Source organism: Haliotis rufescens, unplaced genomic scaffold (assembly GCF_023055435.1).
Source record: "Haliotis rufescens isolate VD_foot unplaced genomic scaffold, xgHalRufe1.0.p SCAF_8, whole genome shotgun sequence".
Classification (NCBI taxonomy): Eukaryota; Metazoa; Mollusca; class Gastropoda; order Lepetellida; family Haliotidae; genus Haliotis; species Haliotis rufescens.
In genome coordinates, this window is record NW_025964372.1 from 23,668,502 (window position 1) to 23,694,433 (window position 25,932).

General features: G+C 40.0%; 1 protein-coding gene across 1 annotated transcript in view; it reads left to right on the forward strand.

Moving 5' to 3' along the window:
• LOC124139306 (neuronal calcium sensor 1-like) overlaps positions 1–25,686 on the forward strand; it is a 60,057-nt gene extending 34,371 nt beyond the window's left edge. Inside the window, exons 4-7 of the mRNA XM_046506275.2 lie at positions 14,413–14,502; positions 17,559–17,637; positions 21,245–21,411; positions 23,833–25,686. Of these exons, the coding sequence (XP_046362231.1) occupies positions 14,413–14,502; positions 17,559–17,637; positions 21,245–21,411; positions 23,833–23,931 (435 nt within the window). The 3' untranslated portion in view covers positions 23,932–25,686. The remainder of the gene's footprint in view (positions 1–14,412; positions 14,503–17,558; positions 17,638–21,244; positions 21,412–23,832) is intronic.
• The last annotated feature ends 246 nt before the right edge of the window (positions 25,687–25,932 follow it).

The window sequence follows — 25,932 nt, forward strand, 5'->3', positions numbered from 1 at the left end:
ATCCTTGCTTACAGTTGCAGTGTCTAGAGGCTGCAAAAAAATAGCAAGTTGTTTTAAAAGTTACCGGTGACTTATTGTTTTAACAGGTCTGCACGGTTTCCATGCGACAAGGTTAACTTTTCAGGAGCTTTACAGTTTAAATGAATAAATAAGAGCTCTAAAATTTTCATATTTTACTCTGAAAATGAATTATGTCTCCATCGTAGGTTTCAAAACATCATTATGAATCATTGCGAAGTAGGATTTGCTTGGCAGAAGAATCGCTTGGAGAATATAAAATGTTCACAGCTCTGTTTTTCAGGGTGCTTGGGGTATTTTTTTCTCTTTAATACTTGTTTTTTTATCCTGCATTAAATTTTTGAACCAGTCCCTAGGGAAATGCTGTTGTTTCAATTTCAAATTATCCAGTTTCCGTGAAAATAGATTTTGTAATATAAAAATAAAGACATGTTCATTGTACAGATTCAGAGATCCTGCCCTCTCAGCCATTGCTGTCCAGCTCTGAAGCTAGCGATTAGTGGCTTCTCTAGTGGGAGACTTTTAATTTAGAGACTTCATTTGTCAAATGGATCCTGGCAAACGTGATGGTTTGGCAGCCTAATACATTATCAGTAACCCTAGTACCATGCTGGCACATTCCACGCAAAGATTGGTGTTTGAGCCTGGGAAATAGTGGGGTCCATGAAGGATGATTGAAGCTCCAGTGATCTGAATATTGATGAGAGCCCCTCAGCCTGTGCTTGACATATGTCTGTGTAAATTGATACAGAAATTGGTGAATGCTGACTAAGCTGATTTTTATGTGATACAGTCAGTGTCAAACTTCAGGCAGTTTGTGAAATAACTGAAAATTTCAGTCAGCTTAATGATTCACTCAACGTCACAATACAAATTATCTGGAATTGTTATTGATTGGTTGGACAGATTGACACATTCTACTGGGCCCTGTTCAACGAAATGATTGGAGCACTACGACAGTCTAACTCCCGTACTTTTACAAGGCGACTTACAATGTCGTCAGAGGCGACTAACGGGATCGGGTGGTCAGGCTCGCTGACTTCTGGTTGATGCATGTCATCGTATCCCAATTGCGTGAATCGATGTTCATGATGTCAATCACTGGATTGTCAGGTCCAGACTCGATTATTTACAGACTGCCGTCATATATCTGGAATATTGCTGAGTGTGGCGTTAAACAACAAATAAACAAATGCCTTCGATGGTGTCTTTTGGTAGGCCTATCACTGGGGCCTGTATTATGATCAAGTGGTTGACAGCATGAGCATTGATCCACGCTGTGAGGGCATGATGACACACAGCCAGGTCACGCATTGTAACCACAGATCCTCATTAGTCCGCTCATATGACAAGCATGTGCTGCTGGGGACTATTCTGCTCTGGAATGCCCTCAGTGCATGCACAAATAGGTCTGTTTTTGTAGACAGCCTTTTTTGATTGCCAGTCTGAACTGAATCAGCACAACTGGAGCCCAATGTCAAACACAGGTCATAACAGGGAGTTTGTTTTTTCATTTGTCACACATTGTACATGTAGGCCACACTGATTTAAATTTGTCTGTTTACAAATGCAACAGACTGAATCCACAAGCCCCATTCAACACATAGATAGAACTGTGAAGATTCCAGGGTAGAATAGGTCTTCAGCAACCCATACTTGCTGTAAAAGGCGACTATGCTTGTCGTAAAAGGTGACTAACAGGATCGGGTGGTCAGGCGCGCTGACTTGGTTGATACATGTCACCGATCCCAATTGCGTGGATCGATGCTCGTGATGTCAATCGCTGGTTTGTCTGGTTCGGTCTCGATTACTTACAGACCGATGCTTGTCGTAAGAGGCGACTAACGGGATCAGGTGGTCAGGCTCAATGACGTGATTGATGCATGTCATCGTATTCCAATTGCATGGATCGATGCTTACGATGTCAATAACTGGATTGTCTGGTCCAGACTCGATTGTTTACAGACCGCCGTCATATAGCTGGAATGTTGCTGAGTGCAGTGTTAAACAACAAAACAAACAAACAAAGATAGTTTTATTTGTCCAACTGCTCTATCTGTTAGTGTAATGGATCAGAATCTACAAACAAAATGAAAATTAACAAAATTAGAAATGCATTGTATATTAAGTATCTAACCAGTGACAGACCTCTTTCCTTTGATTCTTACTGTAGTATCAAGTATCCTTGTTACCAAGCCCTTTATATCTCAGTAATGCCCATGTATTACATTGTTATCAAGGTATAATAAGAGGCTGGTTGATAGTCCAAACTTTGTCTAGGAATGCATTTGTACACTGTACAGTGATTAGATTGATTGGTGATAATAAAATAAAACTCTTTTCATCCTGATTTTCTTCTTAATTTCTATTTTAAGGTCGGTGCATCCATAAACTAAGCGGAAAAAAATGTAAGGCTTGTAAAAAATGTGTCAACCATAAAATATAACATATATATTACTTTCATTATTGGTCATATTCATTAGCCATTGTGGCCCCCAAATTCAGCATGGGATTGGGTAAAACCAGACCCATGAAGATCCCGATTAGAATAGGTCTTCAGCAAGCATTGCACATTGTTAAAAGCGACTATGCTTGTCGTAAGAGGTGACTAATGGGATCAGGTGGTCAGGCTCACTGACTTGGTTCATGCATTTCATTGTATCCCAATTGCGTGGATTGCTGCTCATGATATCAATCACTGGATTGTCTGGTCCAAACTCGATTATTTACAGACCGTCATCATGTAGGTGGAATATTGCTGAGTGTGGCGTTAAACAACAAACAAAATATTTGCATCCATTCACAATTTGAATGCATGTACGATGCAATATTTTGTGTTAGGTAGAGCCCTGCATGTACATGTTACTGTTCTCCCAACAAACAAACAAACAAAAACAAAACTGAGGGACAACCATCCTACCCTGGAATTGTGTATCAAGAGCTTGTTGTTGTGAGGATATGTTGTCAAGCTAGCAGTACAGTTTGTACCAGCAAAGCCTCTGTTAATCCATGCACCTACAGGGGGTACGAGAGTCGATGATTGCTAATTGACTGAGGGTGATTTTCTGATGTATGTGAACTGTGCATGACTAATAACCTATGATGGTATCTCTGATGTTGTCAGGGGCCCTCATTGTCAATAGCTGAGTCTGTTAGCCCACTGTAATAGACCGATCATATCGATGTACTGGAATGGCTGCCTTTGTCTTGTGGAATGAAGGTGTGGGTTGGACATGTTGAAATATTATGCTGGTATTATTACTGGCGTGACTATAGTTATGTGAAAGAATAGTGTGTTCTGTAATTATTGCTTGAAAATGATGAGATTTGTGCAATTTATTTCATAAGATTACAAGAAATTTCAAGACCTTTGACTTTTGAGATGTATACTTAGGTATGAGGCTGCATGACCTCTACATGCTTTATTCTAAAACAGTTTTTTGTACTTCAGTTTGTCTTTATGAAGTAACATATTGTTTGATGAACCTAACTTCTTTTTAAAACATGTTCCTTCCCGTACCTGATAAATAAGGTTTTATTATTCTTCAGGGCCCCTTTCAACAAAGTACCTAAGTATACAATTTTCAAGTCTTGAATTTTGATCAATTTTTCCACTTAAAGAATACATTCAGTTGAGATTCCCTCCCTCCCTCCTTCCTTTCTTTCTCTCCCTCCTCCCTCTTTCCTTTCTCCCCTCCTCCTTCCTTTCTCCCCTCCTTCCCTCCTTCCTAGGAAGTTCTCTCTCTGCTCCCTACTTTCTTTCTCTCTTCCTCCTCCCTTCCTCCTTCCCTCCTTTCTTTCTCTCTCTGCTCCTTCCCTCCCTCCTTTCTTTCTCTCTTCCTCATCCCTTCTTCCATCCTTTCTTTTTCTCCCTCTTCCCTCCCTCCTTCCTTCCCTCCTTCCTTCCCTCCCTCCTTCCTTCCCTCCTTCCTTTCACTCTCTGCTCCCTCCTTTCTTTCTCTCTTCCTCATCCCTTCCTCCATCCTTTCTTTCTCTCCCTCTTCCCTCCTTCCTTTCACTCTCTGCTCCCTCCTTTCTTTCTCTCTTCCTCCTCCCTTCCCCCTTCCCTCCTTTCACTCTCTGCTCCCTCCTTTTTCTCTCTTCCTCCTCCCTTCCTCCTTCCCTCCTTTCTTCCTCTCTTTGCTCCCTCCCTCCTTTCTTTCTCTCTTCCTCATCCCTTCCTCCCTCCTTTCTTTCTCTCTTCCTCATCCCTCCCTCCTTCCTTCCCTTCTTTCTTTCTCTGCTCCCTCCCTCCTTTCTTTCTCTCTTCCTCCTCCCTCCATCCTTTCTCTCCCTCCTCCCTCCTTCCTTCCCTTCTTTTTCCCTTCCCTATCTCCTTCCTTCCTCTCTCACCCTCCTCCCTCCCTTTCTTTTTCTCTCCCTCCTTCCTTCCTTTCTCTCCATCCTTTCTTTCCTTCTTTCTCTCTCCCCTCCATCCCTCCCTCCTTCCTCTCTTTCTCCCTCCCTCCCTCCTTCCTTCCTTCCTTTTCCTGTCCTTCCTTTCTCTCCCTCTTCCCTTCTTTCTCTCTCCCTCCCTCCTTCCCTTTCTTTCGCTCTCCCTCCCTTCCTTCCTCTCTCCCTCCCTCCCTTCCTTTCTCTCCTCCCTCCTTCCTTCCTTTCTTTCTCTCCCTTCCGTCCCTCCTTTCTTTCTTTCTCCCTCCTCCCTTTCTTTTTCTCTCCCTCATTCCTCCATTTCTCTCTCCCTCCTCACTCCTTCCTTTCTCTCTCCCTCCTCGCTCCTGTCCTTCTTTCTCTCCCTTCTCCCTCCCTCCTTCCTTCCTTTCTTTCCCTCCTCCCTCCTTCCATCCTTTCTTTCTCTCTCCCTCCCTTTCTCTCCATCCCTCCTTCCATTTCTCTCTCCCCTTCCTTTCTCTCTCCTTTCTTCATCCATTTCTCTCTCCCTCCTTCCTCTTTCCCTTCCCCTTCCTTTCTCTCTCCCTCCTCCCCCTTCCTTTCTCTCCATCCTCCTTCCCTCCTTTTCTTTTTTCTTTTCTTTCTCCCTACCTTCCTTCTCCCTACCTTCCTCCTTCCCCTCCTTGCCTTCCTTCCTCCCCCTCCCTCCTTCTGTTCTTCCTCCCTCCTTCCTTTCTTTCTCCCTCCCTCCCTCCCTTCTTAACTTCCCACCTTAGAACCTTACTGATAAATCCCTTCCGTACTTGATACTCACTTGCCTACTCAGGTAACTTCCAGCAAGCAAGAATAAATATGAATTTTTATATGTTTTTTAGAGGTATAATTGTGTTCCGATCAGTGAGATGTGTTGTTTTGGTAATGTAGATGGAAATGTCTGCTGTCCTAGTCTCTCTTCTCATGAGAGACTCCACCATATGCTTGGCTAATTTCTGTCAGCAGTGTCACAGATGGCGGCCATATTATTTTCACAAATATTACAGCAACATTTTATTTGTGTATAAGAAGCAAAGCTGTTAATTGGATTACTGTCTGGGTGTGCAGGAAGGTTTTGAGTTTCAAAAGCAGCCCAGATGTATCTGGCTTACATTCACAACATTTCAGAGTGTGGAGAGCAGCATTTCAGTATTAACAGCTCAATGTAACGGTCTTTTCAAAGAGATCACTTCACAAATTAGCACTGATTTGGATGTAGATTAGGGTGTATTCATATTGCAAGAAAAAAATTTGATATGTCATATAGGTATGAATTAGGGAAGATTATTTGGTGCAAATTTCAGACATTTTAACTACAGCATTAGTATTTCAATAGTTGAAATTATTATTGCGATAATTTGGCAGTAGTACATCAGTAGGTCCACTATTCTGTAGGATTGGACCCGTGAAGATCCTGGGTAGAACAGGTCTACCAGGTTAAACAACAAACCGACCAACCAATCATATAGCTGGAATATTGTTGAGTTTGGTGTTAAACAACAAACCAACCAGAAGGATTGCTATGGTATAAATATCCTTATCTTATTATGACGCGAAGTGGGGGCAAAGTTGGCAAGCGGTCAAAAGCGGCAGGTTAGCAAGCGCAATGGTCCTGAGATTGTACCCAGTACCAACTACTCAGTACCCACCCGACCCCGGTACCCGAGTTGCCTGTCCCAACCCTACATGGCGGCCTATAAATAATCCAGTCCAGCCCAGGCAAACCAGAGGTTGATATTATATGAGCAACACCCTTCATCTTCTGGTTATGATGACACCAAAACAAGTCACAGGGTCTGACCAACAGATCCAATTTAGTTGTTGCTTACAGTAAGCAGTAGAGTTCTGGAAAAGTATTGTAACATGGGAACCCCACAGGGATGAAGATTAAGAATAGAGATTCAATATCACTTAGCATATTGCCTCCAAAATAGACTGACACTTGGAATTTATTATGGCATCAGTACAAGGTAGCTGATCAATACTTGACCACAATCATCGGAACACAGTGAGCCAAAAGAGCAATTCTTGTTAGATCCTCAACTCTGTGTTACTATGTTACGAGTGTCAATCCTATAAACTGATTTTAATCCATGATTTATAGTGAGTTTTGGTTGGTTTTGTGGTATCTCATTGGTGAATTGTTTCATGTTGTTTGGTGTCGGACTCAGCTATATTCTAGCTGTGACAGCAGCCTGTACATAATTGAGTCTGGACCAGGCAAACCAGTGATTAATATTATTTGCAACGTCCACACTGTCAGTATGATGTAGCAATTTGCTTGTAACATTCGTAGTTTGTTTCTCACAAAACCTGATCTGTCGTCAATACATGTTATTGATTTCCCAACTCTTCTGTACATCATTTGTAGAGCTTGAGATTGTGGACGTATTCGGTCTCAAATTCATATTAACTTCTTTGTATTTTTATACATTGTTGCAGCATAACTTTGTCATTCTTTAAAAATATTGCAGCACTAGCATTCAGTTAAAAGAATGTGAGTAGTCTTATGACATATAGCACAGAAGCTGGCAACACCAGTTTCCAGCTATCTCAGTGACGTCATTTTGAAATATGACAGTTTGTTTTCTTAGCAGGGATGCTAGATGTAGTTATTTGTTTCTACAATCTAATTGTTTGACCTGACCTACTGGTACAAAACGAACTGTAGACTAGAGGTGAAACAATGCGGCGATACAGTATTTCATCCCAATAGGAGGCCCACAATTTACAACCCCTGTATCATGATACATACGATATATTACATCACAAGTTAAAACATGTGAATAACAGAAACTGTTCAACATCGCGCTTTACACACATTCTCTAGTATTTCCCAGTTGGCTATAAATATATTTCTGCCCTACAATAACCAATATTCCATCTCTAACATTTAAAAAAAAAATGGTTCAGGTCTGTGATTTACCTGCTGAAAGAAAGAATATGAACTTTTATGGAATGAGTGAGTTGGGTTTAACGCCGCTTTTAACTGTATTCCAGTTATATCATGGCGTGCCAGCTTAATGTGGGAGGAAAGCCCGAAGTGATGCAGGTCTCAGACGTTTAACACTTCAGTGAAACCCACGAGAACGGGTATGGTGCTGACAAATCTAGAAACATAATCGGGGTGAACCGGGATTCAAACCCACAATCATAGGTTTCTGGTGTGCCCAAGGGACGCAACTCTGCACAGCGAATCATGGCGCCTTAGACGACTGGGCCACGTGCCCCCTTTATATAATGAAAGTACAGTATTGGAATACGAAACCATATCGCACCCATAGTATCAGGATATGTATGGTATTGCGACCCCACCATATCGTAACACCTCTACTGTAGGCTAGCTGTTCAGTAAACCGAATTGACCAGTTGATTAGTGTTAGCAATATATATCGTTAAGACCACGGAAACCAATCGCTGCAATTGTATTGGCTTTGGCAAGGTTGATGTGCCACTGATTGGTGTGAATATTGATTCTCACTGATAGTAATTGACACTAGCATCAGCTTTGCTCATCTGTAACTGTACTGTGGTGACACCATCACCCCTTCCCTGCCTGACACTCACAGAATCTAGTTCAGGTGTCGACTCAAGGTACAGCATGGACAGTGCACCCAAATATACTGAGGGAAACAAATAAGGGAACACCATTTCATTGCAGTGTCCCTTTATTTATTCCCAGATTTTTACCCACAGTGACATCCATAGCTTGAGAACAAAACCTGGAAAACAATAAAGGAGCACTTGTATTTTCATGTGTTCCCTTATTTGTTTCCCTCAGTATATATCAGCAGGTTCATTAAAGAGCACATTCCATCCCGATCTTAAGTATGTAGCCAGCATCTGTTGTCCGTGCCAATCACGCAACAGCACCTTGGGGAATCGAGCCTTTGCCAAATCTGAACCAGTCTACTTCAAGGTGTTACTGGTGTTTACTGGTAATTACCAGTTTTTTGCCGGTAAGATAAGGCTTGGACCGGTAATTCATGTGACTGCCAGTCCCTGTGGACTGGCAAATAAAGTACCTTATAAATCTTTGTTGTTGAACAAAACATGGGCGATATTCATGTAAGTATGACTTTTAGGTCTCTGTGGGGTGGACAAATCAGTCCCAAGGGCCTTTAAGTCATTATTCTGAATTTATTAGTCTGAGTTTTATCTGATAATGTAGTAAAGCAGTCAGAACTGCCCTTATTCTGACATTCATACATCCTGAAAATATCTTTGATTACTGAACATTTTTCAGATTATGACCAGTTCCCCACACTGAATGCTACATAGTGTTTGCAGATACTACAAAGGCACAAACAAGTTTCATGTTCGTCATGAACAGACCACTGCCGCAGCTGGCTCTTTCTAATGACTTAGCCACACAGCTTCTTTAGTATGAAAGGACATTAACCAATGCCAAGGGAGTATTCCTGACAGTTTCATTTGAGGTTTCCGAGTTCAGTTTGCAAGTCATGTGTGAGGGAGTGATGCACAACATAGCTAAGCAATTAATGTAGGGTCCCAGAAGCTTAGAGAATTGACAAAGGGGTTTACTTATAAAACCAAACAAGTTAGATTTGATTTTGTGAACACCTGGTGTCATCACTCATTTTCAGTGATTTATTCATATTAGTTTCACTGCCATTTTCCCTTCTATGCGACCCGTGAAGATCCGGGGTAGAATAGGTCTTCAGCAACCCATGCTTGCCGTAAAAGGCGACTATGCTTGTCGTAAAAGGCGACTAACGGGATCGGGTGGTCAGGCTCGCTGACTTGGTTAATGCATGTCATCGGTCCCAATTGCGTGGATCGATGCTCATGATGTCAATCACTGGACTGTCTGGTCCAGACTCGATTATTTACAGACCGCCGTCGTATAGCTGGAATATTGCTGAGTGTGGTGTAAAACAACAAACCAACCAACCAGCCCTTCTACGCTCTATGGAATCTGTTCTGTCAGATAATCTAGTCTGATTATTCAGTGGCATTGACGTTTCTTATTGAGAGATCAGGCGGTATATTCCCCTCATGTGCTACTGATTTCTGTAAAATATCTGTAATATATATAAGAAAATATGGACTGTCAAAAAGATTACTTACAGATTGGTCCACATTGGTAAATGTCAAAGACGTGCTGCACTTCTGGCTTTATAACCTCCGTCATTAAGCTTCTACATAGATATAACTGACATACTATTCCAAGCAGCATTAAACCAAACTCACTCACTCGCTCGCTCGCTGCTGTGCTGATGACTCAGCATTATTGCTGGAATGTCACGATGACCCTGATACTTCAAAGGAGATAGTTACCTATTGTTTTAACATCTGTTCAAAGTAACGGCAGTGAACTTAGACAGGTCTTACACTGGTAGCACTGAGTGTTGGGATATTTGTTTATTTTCTGTGAGCTATGGGGACAGTATCTGTGTTGAGAGCTTTGAAGACTAAACATAAAGCAATAGAGCTGACATGTTAAGTCCACTAGTCCTCCTAATGTCATAACATATAGCAAAATCCTTAAAAATTGTCTCTTTCACTGGCAATAGGCAGAGCTCATATTCTTCAAATACACTTGTAATAGAACACAACACATAATTTCTTTAGAAAGGGAACATTCTTTAAATATGAGAATAATCCTTGCCTCTAGTTACTGGCAGAGGCATGGGTGGCCCAGCCATCTTAGATGGTTCAATTCACTGTGCAGAGTTGTGTCCCTTGGGCATGCCAGAAACCATTGATCATGGGTTTGAATCCCCTTTCGCCCCGATTATGTTTCTAAGTTTGTCAGTACCATACCCGTGCTCTTGGTTTCAATAAAGTGGTTAACGTCTGAGACCTGAGACGCCTGAGCTTTCCTCCCTCTTTAAGCTGAAATGCTGTGATTTAACTGGAATACTGTTCAAAGTGGCATTAACCCCAACTCACTCACACTATAGTCACACAGACTGTTATAAGCTTAGCTCAGCTAAATCAATCAACTCTTTATTCCAAGATCCTGAAAGTATCCTGAAGAAAAAGCGTCAAAAACAATTACGTTTTGAAAGTAATCTTCCAGTCCACAATAAATTCTGCCAGACTAACATCCGTTCTGCATTATTTATGAGAGTGTGAACAACTGCACAACGTTCCATGGAAGAGGTGCACTAGGTAGTTAAACAAGTGTACCAGTCTATTTTATACCTGAAATGAAAAGTGGTATCTAACAAACCCTTGTATCAACCACCGTGAAACCATTCAGGTGTCTTCCATTTTTGGTAGAATTTCAAACCTTGAATTAATAATTTCGACTACCTACCAACCAAATGTGTTTTAGGCATATTACCTGAAACTCTCTATGTCTTATGAAGTACTGGACCATACAATAGTCTGTGCTGCTTTGTTAAGAATCATGAAATATTTCAATTGGGAGATAAACATACATGTACTGTGTTTTCAATGTAGAGCTATGTTACCTGTAGATTTAACCGTGCTAAATTGAATTTGGAACTGAACGTGCAGCGTAAGGTTTCAAATGTTCAATTTGTTCAATTTCTGCATATCACCATTGTGACGCAAAAGATATAACGTCACAGTCGTGTATAGAAAAGCGCCAAAATTCCAAGCTCTCTGTTGTCTCCAAAACATTAGTACATTCACTTTATAGATTTCTACCATTGTAGTAACCGCATCTGTGCATTTTGTAACCTGTGATTGTAGATATAATCATTTAAATATGCCCACCGACAATGACTGAAAATAATACTATTATATGAATAATAGCTTCCGTGGAGATACGGCTGTCAAACCAGCTGTTTCAATCAGAGGGGGTTTATTGTGATTTAATAGCCTCTGATTGACCAATCAGAATTGAGTAATTTCCAAATTCATGGTAGAATGATTAATTAATGAAGATATCTACATGTGTACTGATACTTGTACAGTGAAAACAAGCCAGTCTGGCAATAAGGAAATTTCTTTTGTTCAGTTTTCAATTTTTTAATCGAGAACTAAAATGTCAAACTATGAATCAAAGGGTAGCCTGGAATCGGAAGTCGCCATTTTGAAACTTAGTGCCATAAAATAATGTTGAGTTCCCTGTCAGTCATTTCACTGGTCGGTCAAAGTTGGCAAAAGGTTGTTCAAGTGTGACCTCATCACGTGATGTTCTGAGATCTTTACTGTAGCTGTAGTGAGCACTAAGATGGGATTTTATTTAGATTGGAAAGTCTAGAGCACCAATGTGGATTTATTGTCGAAATAAATCTGTTTTAGTCATATTGAAATCCCTTGGATTATCATTGGCTGTCTAAAAACTCCATGTCATTCTGATTTTGTATGTTTTATGAATTTTAGATTGTGAAGTCCATCTGATCCGTAAACCAGGCAACAAAAATGTAAGGGCTAAAGGAACAATTGTAAAAATGCCCTTGACAGTCACACCTGATAGTTTCCATGGGCAGCAATTCTAAATTTTTAGTTCCATCCCTTGGAACATGTCATTACGAAATTCTTTAAGATAAAAAATGAGTATTATATGGTACCAGAAAAACTGTCTTTACATCTGATTAAGACCCAGGAAGATCCGGGTTAGAATATGGGATCAGCAACCCATGCTTGTCATAAGAGGTGATTAACAGGATCGGGTGGTCAGGCTCGCTCGCTAGATCGATGCTCAAGATGTCCGTCATTTGATTGTCTTGTCCAGACTGGTCCAGATTATTTGCAGACCGCCGTCATAAAGCTGGAATATTGCTGAATGCAGCATTAAACAACAAACAAAAAAACAAACGTCTGATTTCAGACTTTTTGAATATTACTGGATTATATCACACACACTGAAAGAAATGGTTTTCTTTTCAATTGATATGTATGAATTCACACATGATTTGGTTACGTACCTCTGTGAAAACTCTTCATGATTAAAGTTAAAAAAAGAGTTTATGAAAACCCTGTTATTTGTGCAGAAGAATGAGGTCGCCGCGACCTGGAGGGAGATAATTACAAAAACATGTCTGAGGCAGCTTCATGAGGCTGCAATACTCGTCTCCTCTTACACGCACAAAAAAATGCAAACAAAAACATCCAAACATTTTGTGCAAGTGCGCTTTCATGAGGGCTTCCTGGAATATTTCACAGACTCAGTCTATTTTCCAGTAGTCTTTATCAACAGCGGGGAAAACATGGACTGCTGGAGGCAGTTTCAATAAACATCCATGAGGAAAAAGTCCTATTGTTAATACATTCAGTGTGGAGTGACGGTCCCTGTTGAATGACTGTCAGTTTATTTTGATGAATTTCATGCAGGCTACGGATGGGAAAAGTCCTATTGTTAATACATTCAGTGTGGAGTGAATGCCACTGTTGAATGACAGTCAGTTTATTCTGATGAATTTCATGCAGGTTACGGATGGGAAAAGTCCTATTGTTAATACATTCAGTGTGGAGTGAATGCCACTGTTGAATGACTGTCAGTTTATTCTGATGAGTGCATGAAGGTCATGGATGGGGAAAAAGTCCTATTGTTAATACATACAGTGTGGAGTGTATGTCCGAATCTGAGGTTGGCGGGGCGGGGCGGGGCTCTGAAATTTTTAGAACTCCTCACCCCTGAAACCTTTTTTTCCTGCATACTGAGATTAAATCTTGGCTTCCATTTGCCTCATTCCATGGTGATCTATGAACAAATACAGATGTTCATAACAGTACACAACATTACAAAATGGCAGCCGGATGTCATCCTACCGTGGGGCGGTCGGGTAGCCTAGTGGTTAAAGCGCTCGCTCATCACGCCGAAGACCCGGGTTCGATTCCCGACATGGGTACAATGTGTGAAGCCCATTTCTAGTGTCCCCTACCGTGATATTGCTGGAATATTGCTAAAAGCAGCGTAAAACCATACTCACTCACTCATCCTACCGAGGTGATCCAATTAAACAAATTAAACATATACAGAGAAGGGGTGAAATTTTGACAAGACGAGTGGGACATTAAGTTACAGCAAGCCCTTTGTAATTTTAACTTGCCATGGACCAACGGGCCAGCAGTTACATCGACCCCAATACTTTTCAATCAGCGTTGCACACAACTCTCTTACCAATGTTTTGCCATCAATCTACTGCCACATAAATGTCTTGGAGCATCAGTTTCAGTATTGACCGCGATGAGCTTAGCTTACAAGAAAGAGCTATTTGCTTGACTCAAAATTTATTCTTGTGCTGAATGTTTGTTTGTTATTTGACGCCGTACTCAGATCTATTCCAGCTATATAACTATGGTCTGTAAATAATGAAGTCTGGACCAGACAATGTAGTTATTGCAATCATGACCATCGATCTACGCAATTGGGATACGATTACATGCATTTACCAAGTAAGCAAGTCTGTCCACCTGATGAGTGATCCCATTAAAAACCTCTTACAACAAGGATGGAGACCAGTTCTAGCCTGGATCTTAATGTCATAGACAGGAATGTGCTATTAATAAACTATTAATGATCAAGAACAAAATCTGAGAGATTCGGCTACCTGGTTAATAATGAAGTTGTAGAAATACGTCAGTGTGTTATTTGATGGTATGTGATACGTGCAGATCCTTATTAAATTTTAATGTGAATATAACCGTGAATTCCACAAAATTTCAGATGTTATGTGGTCAATTCTTTATCATGTCTATAGTTGTTCAGATGTAAACAAGAAGACCTTGCCTCCATCTGAGGTAGAACTCGTCCCCACCATCCGTTGCTTTTTGTACAACATGACTTAACGGATCGGGTAGTCGGCCACTGTACACTGAAGTAGTTGCTCGTAACATCAGTCAGTGGATTGTCTGGTCGAGACTTGATTATTCACAGGCTGTCATGCTTTGTGTACCGTTAATCAACAAACAATACAGCAGACAAGGTTTGGTAACTTCCTTAGCCATAACAGCTTTATGGGGCATGTGTTAAAGAGGACTGCCGGAGTTGCCTCCCTTGATGTGTTTTTTTGAAAGTGTCAGTTTCATGCATTAAGATATTATTTTTATTCTCTTGTTTTCCAGGAGTTCCAGAGTATCTACAAGCAGTTCTTTCCACATGGAAATCCAACCAAGTTTGCTCAGTTTGTCTTCAATGTCTTTGACTCAAACAAGGTAGGTATGTAAAGAGATTACTTCTGTCACGGGGCTGTGCTCCTGAGACCAGGGTGCCATTAAACATGAATAAAGTAATAATGGAAAATCTGGTAAAAGTTTCACAGTTTTTATATCAATCGACGACAATTTAAAGGATAACAAAAAAACAATTTACACTGACAATGATCACTGATTAATCATACCAGAGCAAATATACAACCAGACTAGCTAAGCTACTGTATAACTGTAATAAAAAATAGAGAGTAGCCAAATCAACACTTGACAACATACAAAGTAGACTCAAATGATGGACAACAACTTCTTTAATTGCTTTAAAGGCCACGTTTCGGTATTGATCCTTCTACTGTTGTAAAGCTAGACCGAAACATCGCCTTTACAGCAATTAAAGAAGTTGTTATCCATAAATTGTGTCTACTTTGTCATCCGTTAACTTCTAAGTAATGCCTTTCAAACAAATTGACAAGATAATTGGCAAGATGCATAGACAGCCAATTAAGTTAGCCGCGACCAATTAACAACTGGGACTTAAGTAACTCAACACTCTAATGAGTGAGTGCCCTCAATAGGGTTAGATGGGGAGAAATACACACTGAGGGCTTTTCCTGAAAGCGAGTCTCCTGGACAATAAGATGGATAACGCCAACTAGTCTTATAGACTAAAGCCTCAGCCACTAGGACTGGCCAAGGAAATACTTGACTTCTCTAAATACAAGGTAGACTAACAATCAATAAGGGGGCGGTCGGGTAACCTAGTGGTTAAAGCGTTCGCTCGTCATGCCGAAGACCCGAGTTCGAATCCCGACATGGGTACAATGTGTGAAGCCCATTTCTGGTGTCCCCCGCCGTGATATTCCTGGAATATTGTTAAAAGCGGCGTAAAACCCCACTCACTCACTCACTCACTCACTCACTCACTCACTCACTATCAATAAGAAAGGTACTTGATCAAAAGAGTAAGTCGACTCCTAATTGTAAATAAGTACTTGACCTAAATCAGGGGAAAGTTAGTTATCCACGGATTACTAGAAAAACAGGGTACAAAATATTAAAGCCTGGCTGATAAGTTTTAGCTCAATACCACCAGAGTAAGTCGGTTACAGAGAAAATTGCCCCATAACCACTGCCTTAGCGAAACCTGAGTTTCGACTGACCACCCAGTAACATTTCTTTCAGTGGCATTTAGAAGTTGGTGTGATGAAGTAAGACGAGTTCTATTACAACTAGTGCGACATTTCGGTGTAGATCCTAACACCTTTATCAAGCAAGCATCACTTGCTTGATAAACGGAGTATGCCGGACCTTACAAAATAGTGATTTCGCCGTACAATTTAGGGGGAGGGAAGCGGTATGGTCACTAGACCTGCCTAGACTGGTTTTACAACCCGTTGACACTTCCAGAAGCCCTTCATGTGCACTCGCATGTAATAAGAAAGTGTTGTTTTTTTGTATGTTTGTCCAAATATGTATATATTCTGAACACAAAAATATACTTAAATCATTTTTCCCTCCCCTTCATCCGAATGAGTGAGTGCGAATGTTTTAGAATTATTCAAGCAATATCATGGCAGAAGACACCCAAAATGGGCTTCAAACATTGTACCCATTTTGGGAATCAAACCCGAGACTTTGGCGTGACAGGCGAACGCTTTATCCACTGGGCTAGTTGACTGCCCCTCCCCATGAGTTTCTGTATGTAGACAAATATAGAATACTAAACGAGCTCCCGTGTAATACCAATTTTATGAAACGAGTGAATAGTTGTGGTATCTGACAAGCGAAAGCGAGTCAGATACCACAACTATTCACGAGTTTCATAGGGGCGGTCGGGTAGCCTAGTGGTTAAAGCGTTCGCTCGTCACGCCGAAGACCCGGGTTCGATTCCCGACATGGGTACAATGTGTGAAGCCCATTTCTGGTGTCCCCCGCCGTGATATTGCTGGAATATTGCTAAAAGCGGCGCAAAACCAAACTCACTCACTCACTCACGAGTTTCATAAAATTGGTTTTACACGGGAGCAAGTTTAGTATTTAATTTATTACTTGCCATTTATAACGTTTTTAGAATTATACTGTTGAGTATGAACAGGCTGACACCTACATGATCCACGGCATAGTCCAATTGAGTTTAACAGAATAATACTTCAAACACGTCAAAAGTTGAAACGTATGCATTTAATACCATACAACGGTCCACCTTAAGAATTCACAAAATTATCGTAGGGCTAAGACTATCGCAACTCACATACTTTAACAGACTAACGACTGTCATTGCACTACAATACTATTGCCTTGTGGAATGGGCCTTGCACCTCAAAGTTTACAATAAGGTCACAATACCCAATGACTTAATTTGTGGAATTTTGTTGCAAGATCCATCTGTGTCAGCCTAACAACAAGGTTGCTGGGGGTCATCGAGTGTGCATAAGCTCCTCTCAGTGATCTATCAACTCCACACCCAATGTCCTTGAATAAGCCAAGGGATGTTGAGAGCTTTCAACATTTGTTCTTTTAACGTGTTCAGAGAGTACATAAGCACACGTTTTGGTATTACACAATGTGTAATACACCTGTATGTTTATTAAACGGGTGATCTCTTAACGGGCAAGTAATAAATGAAGCCCTTTGATTATTACAGACAATGTTAGGGCTGGGACAATACACCCACTGTGCAATTCGATACGTATCACAATACCTTGCTCGCACTCTGATACCTATCACGATACTTGCATGTGCTCTTGTCTGTGGTGTGTAAGCCATCTTTTTCACAGACAGGATGGCCAAATACCTGGCACACTAACAGATTACATTTGGCAGTGTCGAGTATGATTCAGTGGATGAAAATATTTACGTTTTCACTACTCATTTTTACTTGTAATTAGTGGTTGATGTAACATGTTTATTAAAGAATACATTAAGGTAAGAATAAATACTTTTTACTTAGTGTGCAAATGTGATCGATGCTTGTATAGAGAAGTAAAACTAATCTCGATCCACCAATGTATCGGCACATCGTCCCACTACGAGTAAATGTGCTTTTTTTCCCTTCTTTTCAGGATGGATATATAACATTTAAAGAATTCATCTGTGCTTTATCAGTGACGTCAAGGGGGAACTTGGATGAAAAGTTAGATTGTAAGTACTGTACCGTGAGTACTGTTATGTAGCATTAGGACATGAGTACTGTATATCTGGAAAGTATTGCATCATGAAATTATTGCTTAAACAATAACCAATAGCCTTAACTGCGTCTAGAAAGTTTTACAACACCCTGTTGAAGAGATTACCAATGCTCAAAGCTGTACTTTTGCACATGTTATTTTCTATGAGTAGGAGGTGAAGTTAAAAGTTAACTCAATATCAGTCAGTGATTGTTATCCCCGCAGTGCGTTTTTCAGGAGGTATTAGATTGGACTCCTTCCATCCATTCAAGATGTCGTTTTTTTATGGAGCCAATCTTGAAAACGGTAAATATTTCCTCACTAAAGTTGGCACACAGATAGGTCGAGTGGTGAACTGGTGCCTTTTGATAATTTGGGATTTTTTAAACAAATATTTTTTGAGTTTCCATAGTTACAACTTTGACTTTATAGACTTAAAATGGCAGTAGTGCTCGTTTCCAGAGTGGACTTTAAAAAACATGTAATGTTTCTTCACCAAACTTAGCACATAGATAGCTCTAGTGGCGAACTGTTGCTTTTTGATTGTGATTTTTTTTTCAACAAATATGTTTTGAGTTTCCATGGCAACATGTATACTACAGCATATGCCAGATTTTCCATTGTCACTTGGGCTTGGTTGTGAGCAGACACTTTCTTGGAACCAAACACTCAAAGACACTTTATTAAACACATTTAATAATTAAGGAAGCAGAATCAACATCCTGAACATTTACATGCCATAAGCATGTTTCTCAATCATCAGCAGATTGTGGGCCCGATACCAACAAACACATAACGTTGATTGATTTTCCTCTGGACTCCCAAGGGCAACAACTCCAGCCCAGGACAGATGAGTCAGAACGATGGTGTTATGAAATCGGTTGCAAACTGCCACTCAGATAAGGGACTGGTTGCAACAGGCAACTGGTTTGAGAGTACGTACCCAGGCAGAGGTTCACTCTCCACTTCCGTGACCGAAACAACGGAGATGTCCTAATGTGCATTTTAGGGACGTTGATAATGCATGTGCTCATCGCACCAGGATTGTGACCCAATTCACCCAACAGCAAAACAGCCATGTCATGGCCAGCACTCAGCCCTGACCTTTCTCCCATGGACCACATCTGGGACGTCATTGACATACGTGTACGCCAACGTCAAAATCCACCCCACACGACTCTCAATGATCTCGGTGTTGCTCACACTGATGAGTGTAACAACATGTCATCAGTCAAGCTGACAATGGTCGACTCTTTAGAAGTATGCCACGAAGAATTGGTGCACGCCTGGCCAACAGAGGTGGTTTCACACGATAAGTGACACTGGCTGCAAAATGCAAATTTCAAATTTGATCCCTGACCTATTTAACGACCTGGTGCCTCTCCATCTTATCACACCAACCATTGGAACCCATTTGATCTGATCCCCGCTAGTACTCCCCAGCAGATATGATCATATCATTTCCATTTGCCAGTACAACATAGATCAGAAGATATGTCTTGATGACATATCCCCTAATTTCTTTGCATAGTATATACATTCACGATAAGTATTTTGCAGGGATATTGGTGACTGCAACAATAACAGCTTCATGAAACTATTGTGTGTGTCACTTGCAGTTTTCGCAGTACGTTCCTGTTCGCAAAACTTTCCAGATTTACAGTATTTTAACATATGTACTGTAGTGTAAGCACTGTAACATATGTATCAATATCTGGCTGTTGAGTCTAGGCTATTCCTGTCAGAATAAATATTCATTGTTCATAAATTTCATCCTCAGTTTAAAATTGATCAACTGATATAGAAATTGGCATCAGTCTTCAAGCCCGAGCAAGTTGTCTGATGTGGGAGGTGCCCCAGTACCAGTGAAAAACTAGAAGTTCAAACTATTGGAGGAGTGTGACAATGTTCAATCGTCACAAAAAAATCTAGCCAGACAGCCGGACTGGCAACTCCAAAGTTACCTGCCAAATTGGAAAGTTGCCAAATTTTAAACAATTTTTTATTCATATATTTAACAAATATGATTTTAAAAATCCACATGACAATCAGGCATTCATTTTCTTAAAGTTAACTGGCTGAGACGAAAACACATCATCTCGGATTGTCGGAGAGGTAGGAAGGTATTTCCAGGGCTGGTGTTAATATGATATATATGATATATATAATAAAATGCTTCACATCAGCTCAAAGAAGAATGTTGTCCAATGAATTTTCACGAATGTGGAATAAAATTAATCTTTTGCGATTCCCTATTTTCCCCAGGACCATTGATTCTAATTGCATTGGTGAAAACAAAATGAAATTAGGCCTAGATATATCCAAGCAATTTCACTGCAAAATTGGTATTGTGATACATTTTGCAACATGAAGAAGGAATCATGATATGTTGGTTGTTGGTTTGTTTGTTGTTTTACGCCGCACTCAGCAATATTCCAGCTTTATGACTGCGGGCTGTAAATATTCGAGTCTGAACCAGACAATCCAGTGATTGATATTACGAGCAGCGATCCACGCAATTGGGATCGATGACATGCATCAACCAAGTCGGCGAGTGTGACCACCCGATCCCGTTAGTTGCCTTTTACGACAAGCATAGTCATCTTTTACGGCAAGGATGGGTTGCTGAAGACCTATTCTACCCCTGATCTTCACGGGTCCATGATGTATTGTATCCTGCCATACAGCCAAGGATGGTCACAGTTTACTTGATAATATTTTTGTTGTGTTCATTGTAATTCCTACATTCTGATTAGCTGAATTGGTCACGTGTTATTGCATTCATTTACCAAAGAATGCTCCTACGCGGATTCATACAGTTTGCACATCGGTTTTTCGATTCTTACCTCAGTGAACTGAAAAAAATACACAGTCAATCCTTAAGTGAAACTGTGAGTTTGGAAGCAAAAGCATCAAGTAGGGCGAGGCATTTGATTTGTTTGTTTAATGCTGAATTCAGCAATATTCCAGCTAGATCAGGGCGGTCTGTGAATAATCGAGTCTAGACCAGACAGGCCAGTGATGTACATCATAATCATCAATCTACGCAGTTGAGATACGATGACATGCATCAACCAAGTCAGTGAGCCTGACCACCGATCCTGTTAGTCGCCTCTCACGAAATGCATGGGTTGCTGAAGATCAATTCTAACTTGGACTTTCTTGGGTGGTATTGACATCCATAACTAAATAATGAACTGTGTTTCAAGCATGTTTAATAATTTGGAAATTTGTATTTTCCATTGGGTCAGTAATTTCTCTTAACATGTACTTTTTCAAAACGTTTAATAAACTTCTTTGTTTGATAAGCCTTTTTATATATTTTAGCTGTCATTTCAAGATTTTTTGTCAATTTGCTTCCTGCGTCTTGGCATACTGATTTTAAAAAAAGCAATTTATTTTTCTTACCTTATGAGTGCCAGTGTTAAGGTAAGAACAATAAATTGCGGTTTTTGTTTTTTGTTTTTTAAAATCAGTATGTTAAATCACTATTTGGCTGAAATATTGCCGATGTGACTTTGAATCTTAACTCACTCACTCACCCCGCCAGTGTTAACCATATGACTGTACATGCTTTCCAGGGGCTTTCAACTTGTATGACCTTGACAACGATGGATACATAACCAAGGCCGAGATGGTGGATATCGTCGATGCCATCTATTGCATGGTGGGTAATCTGCTTGATCTTCCAAAAGATGAAGACACACCAGAGAAAAGAGTCAACAAAATATTCGACCAGATGGATCTGGTAAGTAGATCACAACAGTTTATGATTTGGAGATTTGACATTTGGTAAACATGAATAATAAGCAGCTTCCATTTCAGTCTTCAGAAATAACACAACTGAATTTCTTTTTTAAAAAAACAACAATAAATAAATACAAATGATTCCATGGCATTTGATTAGCTAACCGTGGCGGTCGGGTAGCCTTGTGCTTAAAGCGTTCGCTCATCACGCCGAAGACCCGGGTTCGATTCCCGATATGGGTACATTGTGTGAAGCCCATTTCTGGTGTCCCCTGCCGTGATATTGCTGGAATATTGCTAAAAGCGGCGTAAAACCATATTCACTCACTCACTCACTGATTAGCTAACCAAGCTATTTTGTGGCGATTCTGAACGTGCATTTTAAACAAGAAATTATACATCAACCATAACATGGTTTAAGGCAGAGAAATCACTCGAATAGACAGATTCTGATGATATTTCCATTACGTAATGCACTGGATAATGCAAGAAAATGTTTCAATAAGATTGTCTCTGTGGGGATTCCAAGTGGGGATAGGTCCCCTGCACAGATGTCTATTGAAAGCTGACTCTATTAAAGATCAGGCAGTCACAAAGCTTCATGCAAGTGAATGTGTCAGTGTACAAATAGTGTTCAAAGTGACGTATGAAAGTCAAGAGAAACAAGGTCCTTGCTGTAGCCCTAAAGTTGAAAGGTAAAGATTGGGTGAGTGAGTCAGTCACCGTGAGTCCCTAGATCCCTTGCACTACAGGAGCGTTCTTCAAGGATAGGACCATAAAGCCTCTTACTTTCGAACATGGAAAGTATTTCGCTGACTGTGACGTGAAACAGAATTCGCTCACATGTTGCAGAATTGAGTGATTGTATGTTAAAAAACTACAATGATGGTTGTCAGAATTTTGAAACCTAGATACTACAGTTATATCAGGGATTTGACAATGAAAAACCATTCTTTGTGTTTGGGATAGTAAACTATCTAATAAGATGCTTGTTCGATGTGAGTTGGAAGACTCACAGATATATTCTTCATGCTATTTCTGTTTGATGTGTCAGGCCTCAAAGTTCAAATTTTTTTTAAGTACCTTTCTCCAGGTAGACAGTGGTAAAATTAAGAAGTCAAGCCAATAGTGTAGGTAGCCAAAAGCATTTGAAATGATGCTTTATCAAATAACTATTATATGTACAAGTCATAGCATTAGTCTTTGAATTGTATATTAGTGAAAACTGTACTTGAGTTTTTTTATGTGACTCGAACAATGATGCAATTTATGTTACTGGATTATATAGGTATATCCTTGCTTATCCAATAAACTATCAACAGCAATAGGTATGTAATTCAGGTCATTGTTGACTTTAGGAGGAATAATTTGCGAGTACAATTAGTAGCAGACACGTTTATTTTTGTGACTACATATGTGTAACAATAGAATTTAGTCGCCACAAGATATTTTTCAAGGTCATTTGGCTACCTCTGAATTTTAGACAGTAGACAAATTGAAATTTAGGTCACATTGGCAACCATTTTAGTCGCAACTTTGAGGACTGGATAGGCATTTCATTTGCACAAGAGGCCTGTGTGTCCAATCCAGTCTCATTAAAATCAGATCTAAAAGTTCACTACTGCTAGACATAGATCTGAGGACATCATGTCATAGATCATGTCATAACGATCTTTCATCCAACCAATCAAATAGCTGCAAAAGAGAAAGTCTGAGTGTGTTTTCTAATGATGCAACGGCAAACTTTTAAACTGGAATGACAGTATCGGCTGTACAACTGATTCCCTCAAAGTCATCGTCTATCGCTCACTTCAATTGGATAAACTTTTGTAACTTTGAGACTTTCCATAGGCCGTGAGAGGTACGGCCCTACAATCTCGGCCATAGATTAGACATTCCAGAATGTTCTTTTATTTAGTTATTAAATTTTTAATTGTGAACTTTGCCAAAATATGTTTTGTATAGTGTAGTCTGAAATGGAAGTAGCCATTTTGAAACTAGTGCTGTAAAGCTTGAGAAAGCTCCTTTCTTGATAATGTCGACAGTGCCGTAGCCAGCCGGGGGGCAGGGGGGGCAGTTGCTCCCCTAGATTTTCAATAGAAAACAGTTTTATTTGAATCAAGTTGGGGACAAGTGATACTTGTACAAATATTTGCCCCCTCCTGTCAAAAAAAGTTAACTACGGCCTTGGTCGACTTCCTGTGAGTAATTTCATTGGTCGACCAATGTGTGTGAAAGGTTGTACTGACGTGACCTGTCATGTGACGTCCTCAGATCTTTGTTTAGTGGTAGCGAGCACAAGGATCTGATTTTCATGAGATTGTGTCCAGTCTGGTTTGAAATGGAGGCTCTTGTTGCCTTCACAGTCACAAATGATTGATGTTTATAGAAGTAAATGATACAGTGTGATTTCCTTCCACAGAACCATGATGGAATGTTGACAAAGGAAGAGTTCCGAGAAGGTTCCCGGAATGATCCGTGGATAGTCCAAGCGTTGTCCATGGAAATTCCCCAACACTGACATTTTCACGAGTGATCTTCCTTTTTGTAACAGAAAACCATGAAGTTATCTCCCTTGCCAAAGGAAGAACTGCTTTGCTGCACGTGACACCCAGCTTAGTACCTTCAGAAAGACCTTTCTCGGAAAAGTGAATCTTGATCAGTTGACCAAAACAACAACATTCAAAATGGTGTTGAAACATATAACTTTATTTTACAAATTTATAGATGACATTAAATTCAAGGTGCAAGATCAGTAATTTTCAATTACCAATAGAGTGTTGTATTTTTTTCACATTCTGAAAAAAAATAAAATACTTCTTTGCACACTGAAAGAACAAGGATGATATGGGGCCTTTTGGGGGCAAATAAATGTCCAATGTTTTAAGTCACTGAAGACTTTCAAATATTGTTATGGAATTTTTCAGCCCTGTTCAAAAGGACAATAACAAGCAATTTTACAGTATTAATAGGTGGCTTCCGCATGTCATCGATCCCAATTGCGTGCATCGATGCTCATGATATCAATCACTGGATTGTCTGGTCCAGACTTGATTATTTTTCAGACCACTGTCATATAGCTGGAATATTGCTGAGTCTGGCGTATAGCAACAAACCAAAAAACAAAAAGACATGATCAAGAAAATGAGTGAGGCTGAAATGAGGGGAAAAGGCAAAAAAAATTCCCCAAGAAGGATGTTCACCATACAACGTATGTTTTTACTGTCTGGATCTCCATGTACTTCATATAAACCAGGGTCAAATGTTATCTCTAAATATGAGCGATCAAAAACATTTCCATAATCAAAAGAAATCTCTGCAAAAAGCAGATTCCATTCCAACCATATCATAAGCTTGTGCCTATAATTCCCTATCAAATAGGTGAGCGTATCCTCGTCCACCGGTGGTTTACTCATCACAAACACATGCAAAGGCAAGTCAATCGTTCACCTGAAAACACATGGGAAAATATGGTACAAGTCAAAATAAAAAATTGTTTGGAACTGTCCTCCACATGTATACCATAAAAAGTTTTGGAAGCTTTTATGAAAAATTTGTCCAGCTTTAAGTTTATATATTTGATAAGTTTGAAACATGACAAGCCTAATTCTCACGAATTGTTTCCTGTGTGATGACATATGCACCAAAAGGGCCCGTATCATACCTTGTCTTCTTGTATTTGTTGAAAAATATTTGGCTGAAAAAACTTTTATTTATTTGAAGTATTCCCACCCTCACACCATTAATCATGATCACAGTTTATGTATACACATTCCCTAAAGTCCTGCTCATCAACGTCCATTTGATATTTCAAGATGAATTTGTCAGCCTACAGTGACACTCAAATAGACTGGCTTCTGTCTGTGTTTGTGCTGCATCACCTTTATATAGAGATTGAATATGAGCTATTCTCGGCTATCATCCCAGGGGTGAGATACCCAGTTGTTCAAGGCTGACAAGTTATGCAGGGCAGAGAAGTACAAGCTACAAAATGAGATTTGTTTTCTCATAAACAAATGGAATATATACCACTCAAAAGAAGTAAAGGACCATCCAGTTACCGTATTCGACGTAATAAGCGCCCAGGACGCTCTTAAAATTAAAAATAGGGGGCTCTTATTAGAATTTTGGTGAAAAACACCTAGAGTTGATCGTAAATTTCGAGGTTTATGCTGACAGCCTGAATGATACAAAAGAAAAGTCTGTGTATTATACACGACAAACATATTTTTCCAGAATTGAATTGCCCGTAATTAAGGGTGCGTATAACACACGAGTGTGTATTATACACTAATAAATAAGTCTTGTGTACATTGATCAATCGGAAGAGGTGCCATTTGGGATTGTTCACCAGCCAATAGATTAGCAAATATTGCCGTGGGTGCTTATTAGATCTGGGCGCTTATTACGTCGAATACGGTATTTCATATTACTATTGTTAATCTGTCATGTAGTTTCCAAGGTGGTTGTGCCCCTTGAGTGGGGCAGGATCCGCTGGTCCTAGGTTCTAATACTAAATAAC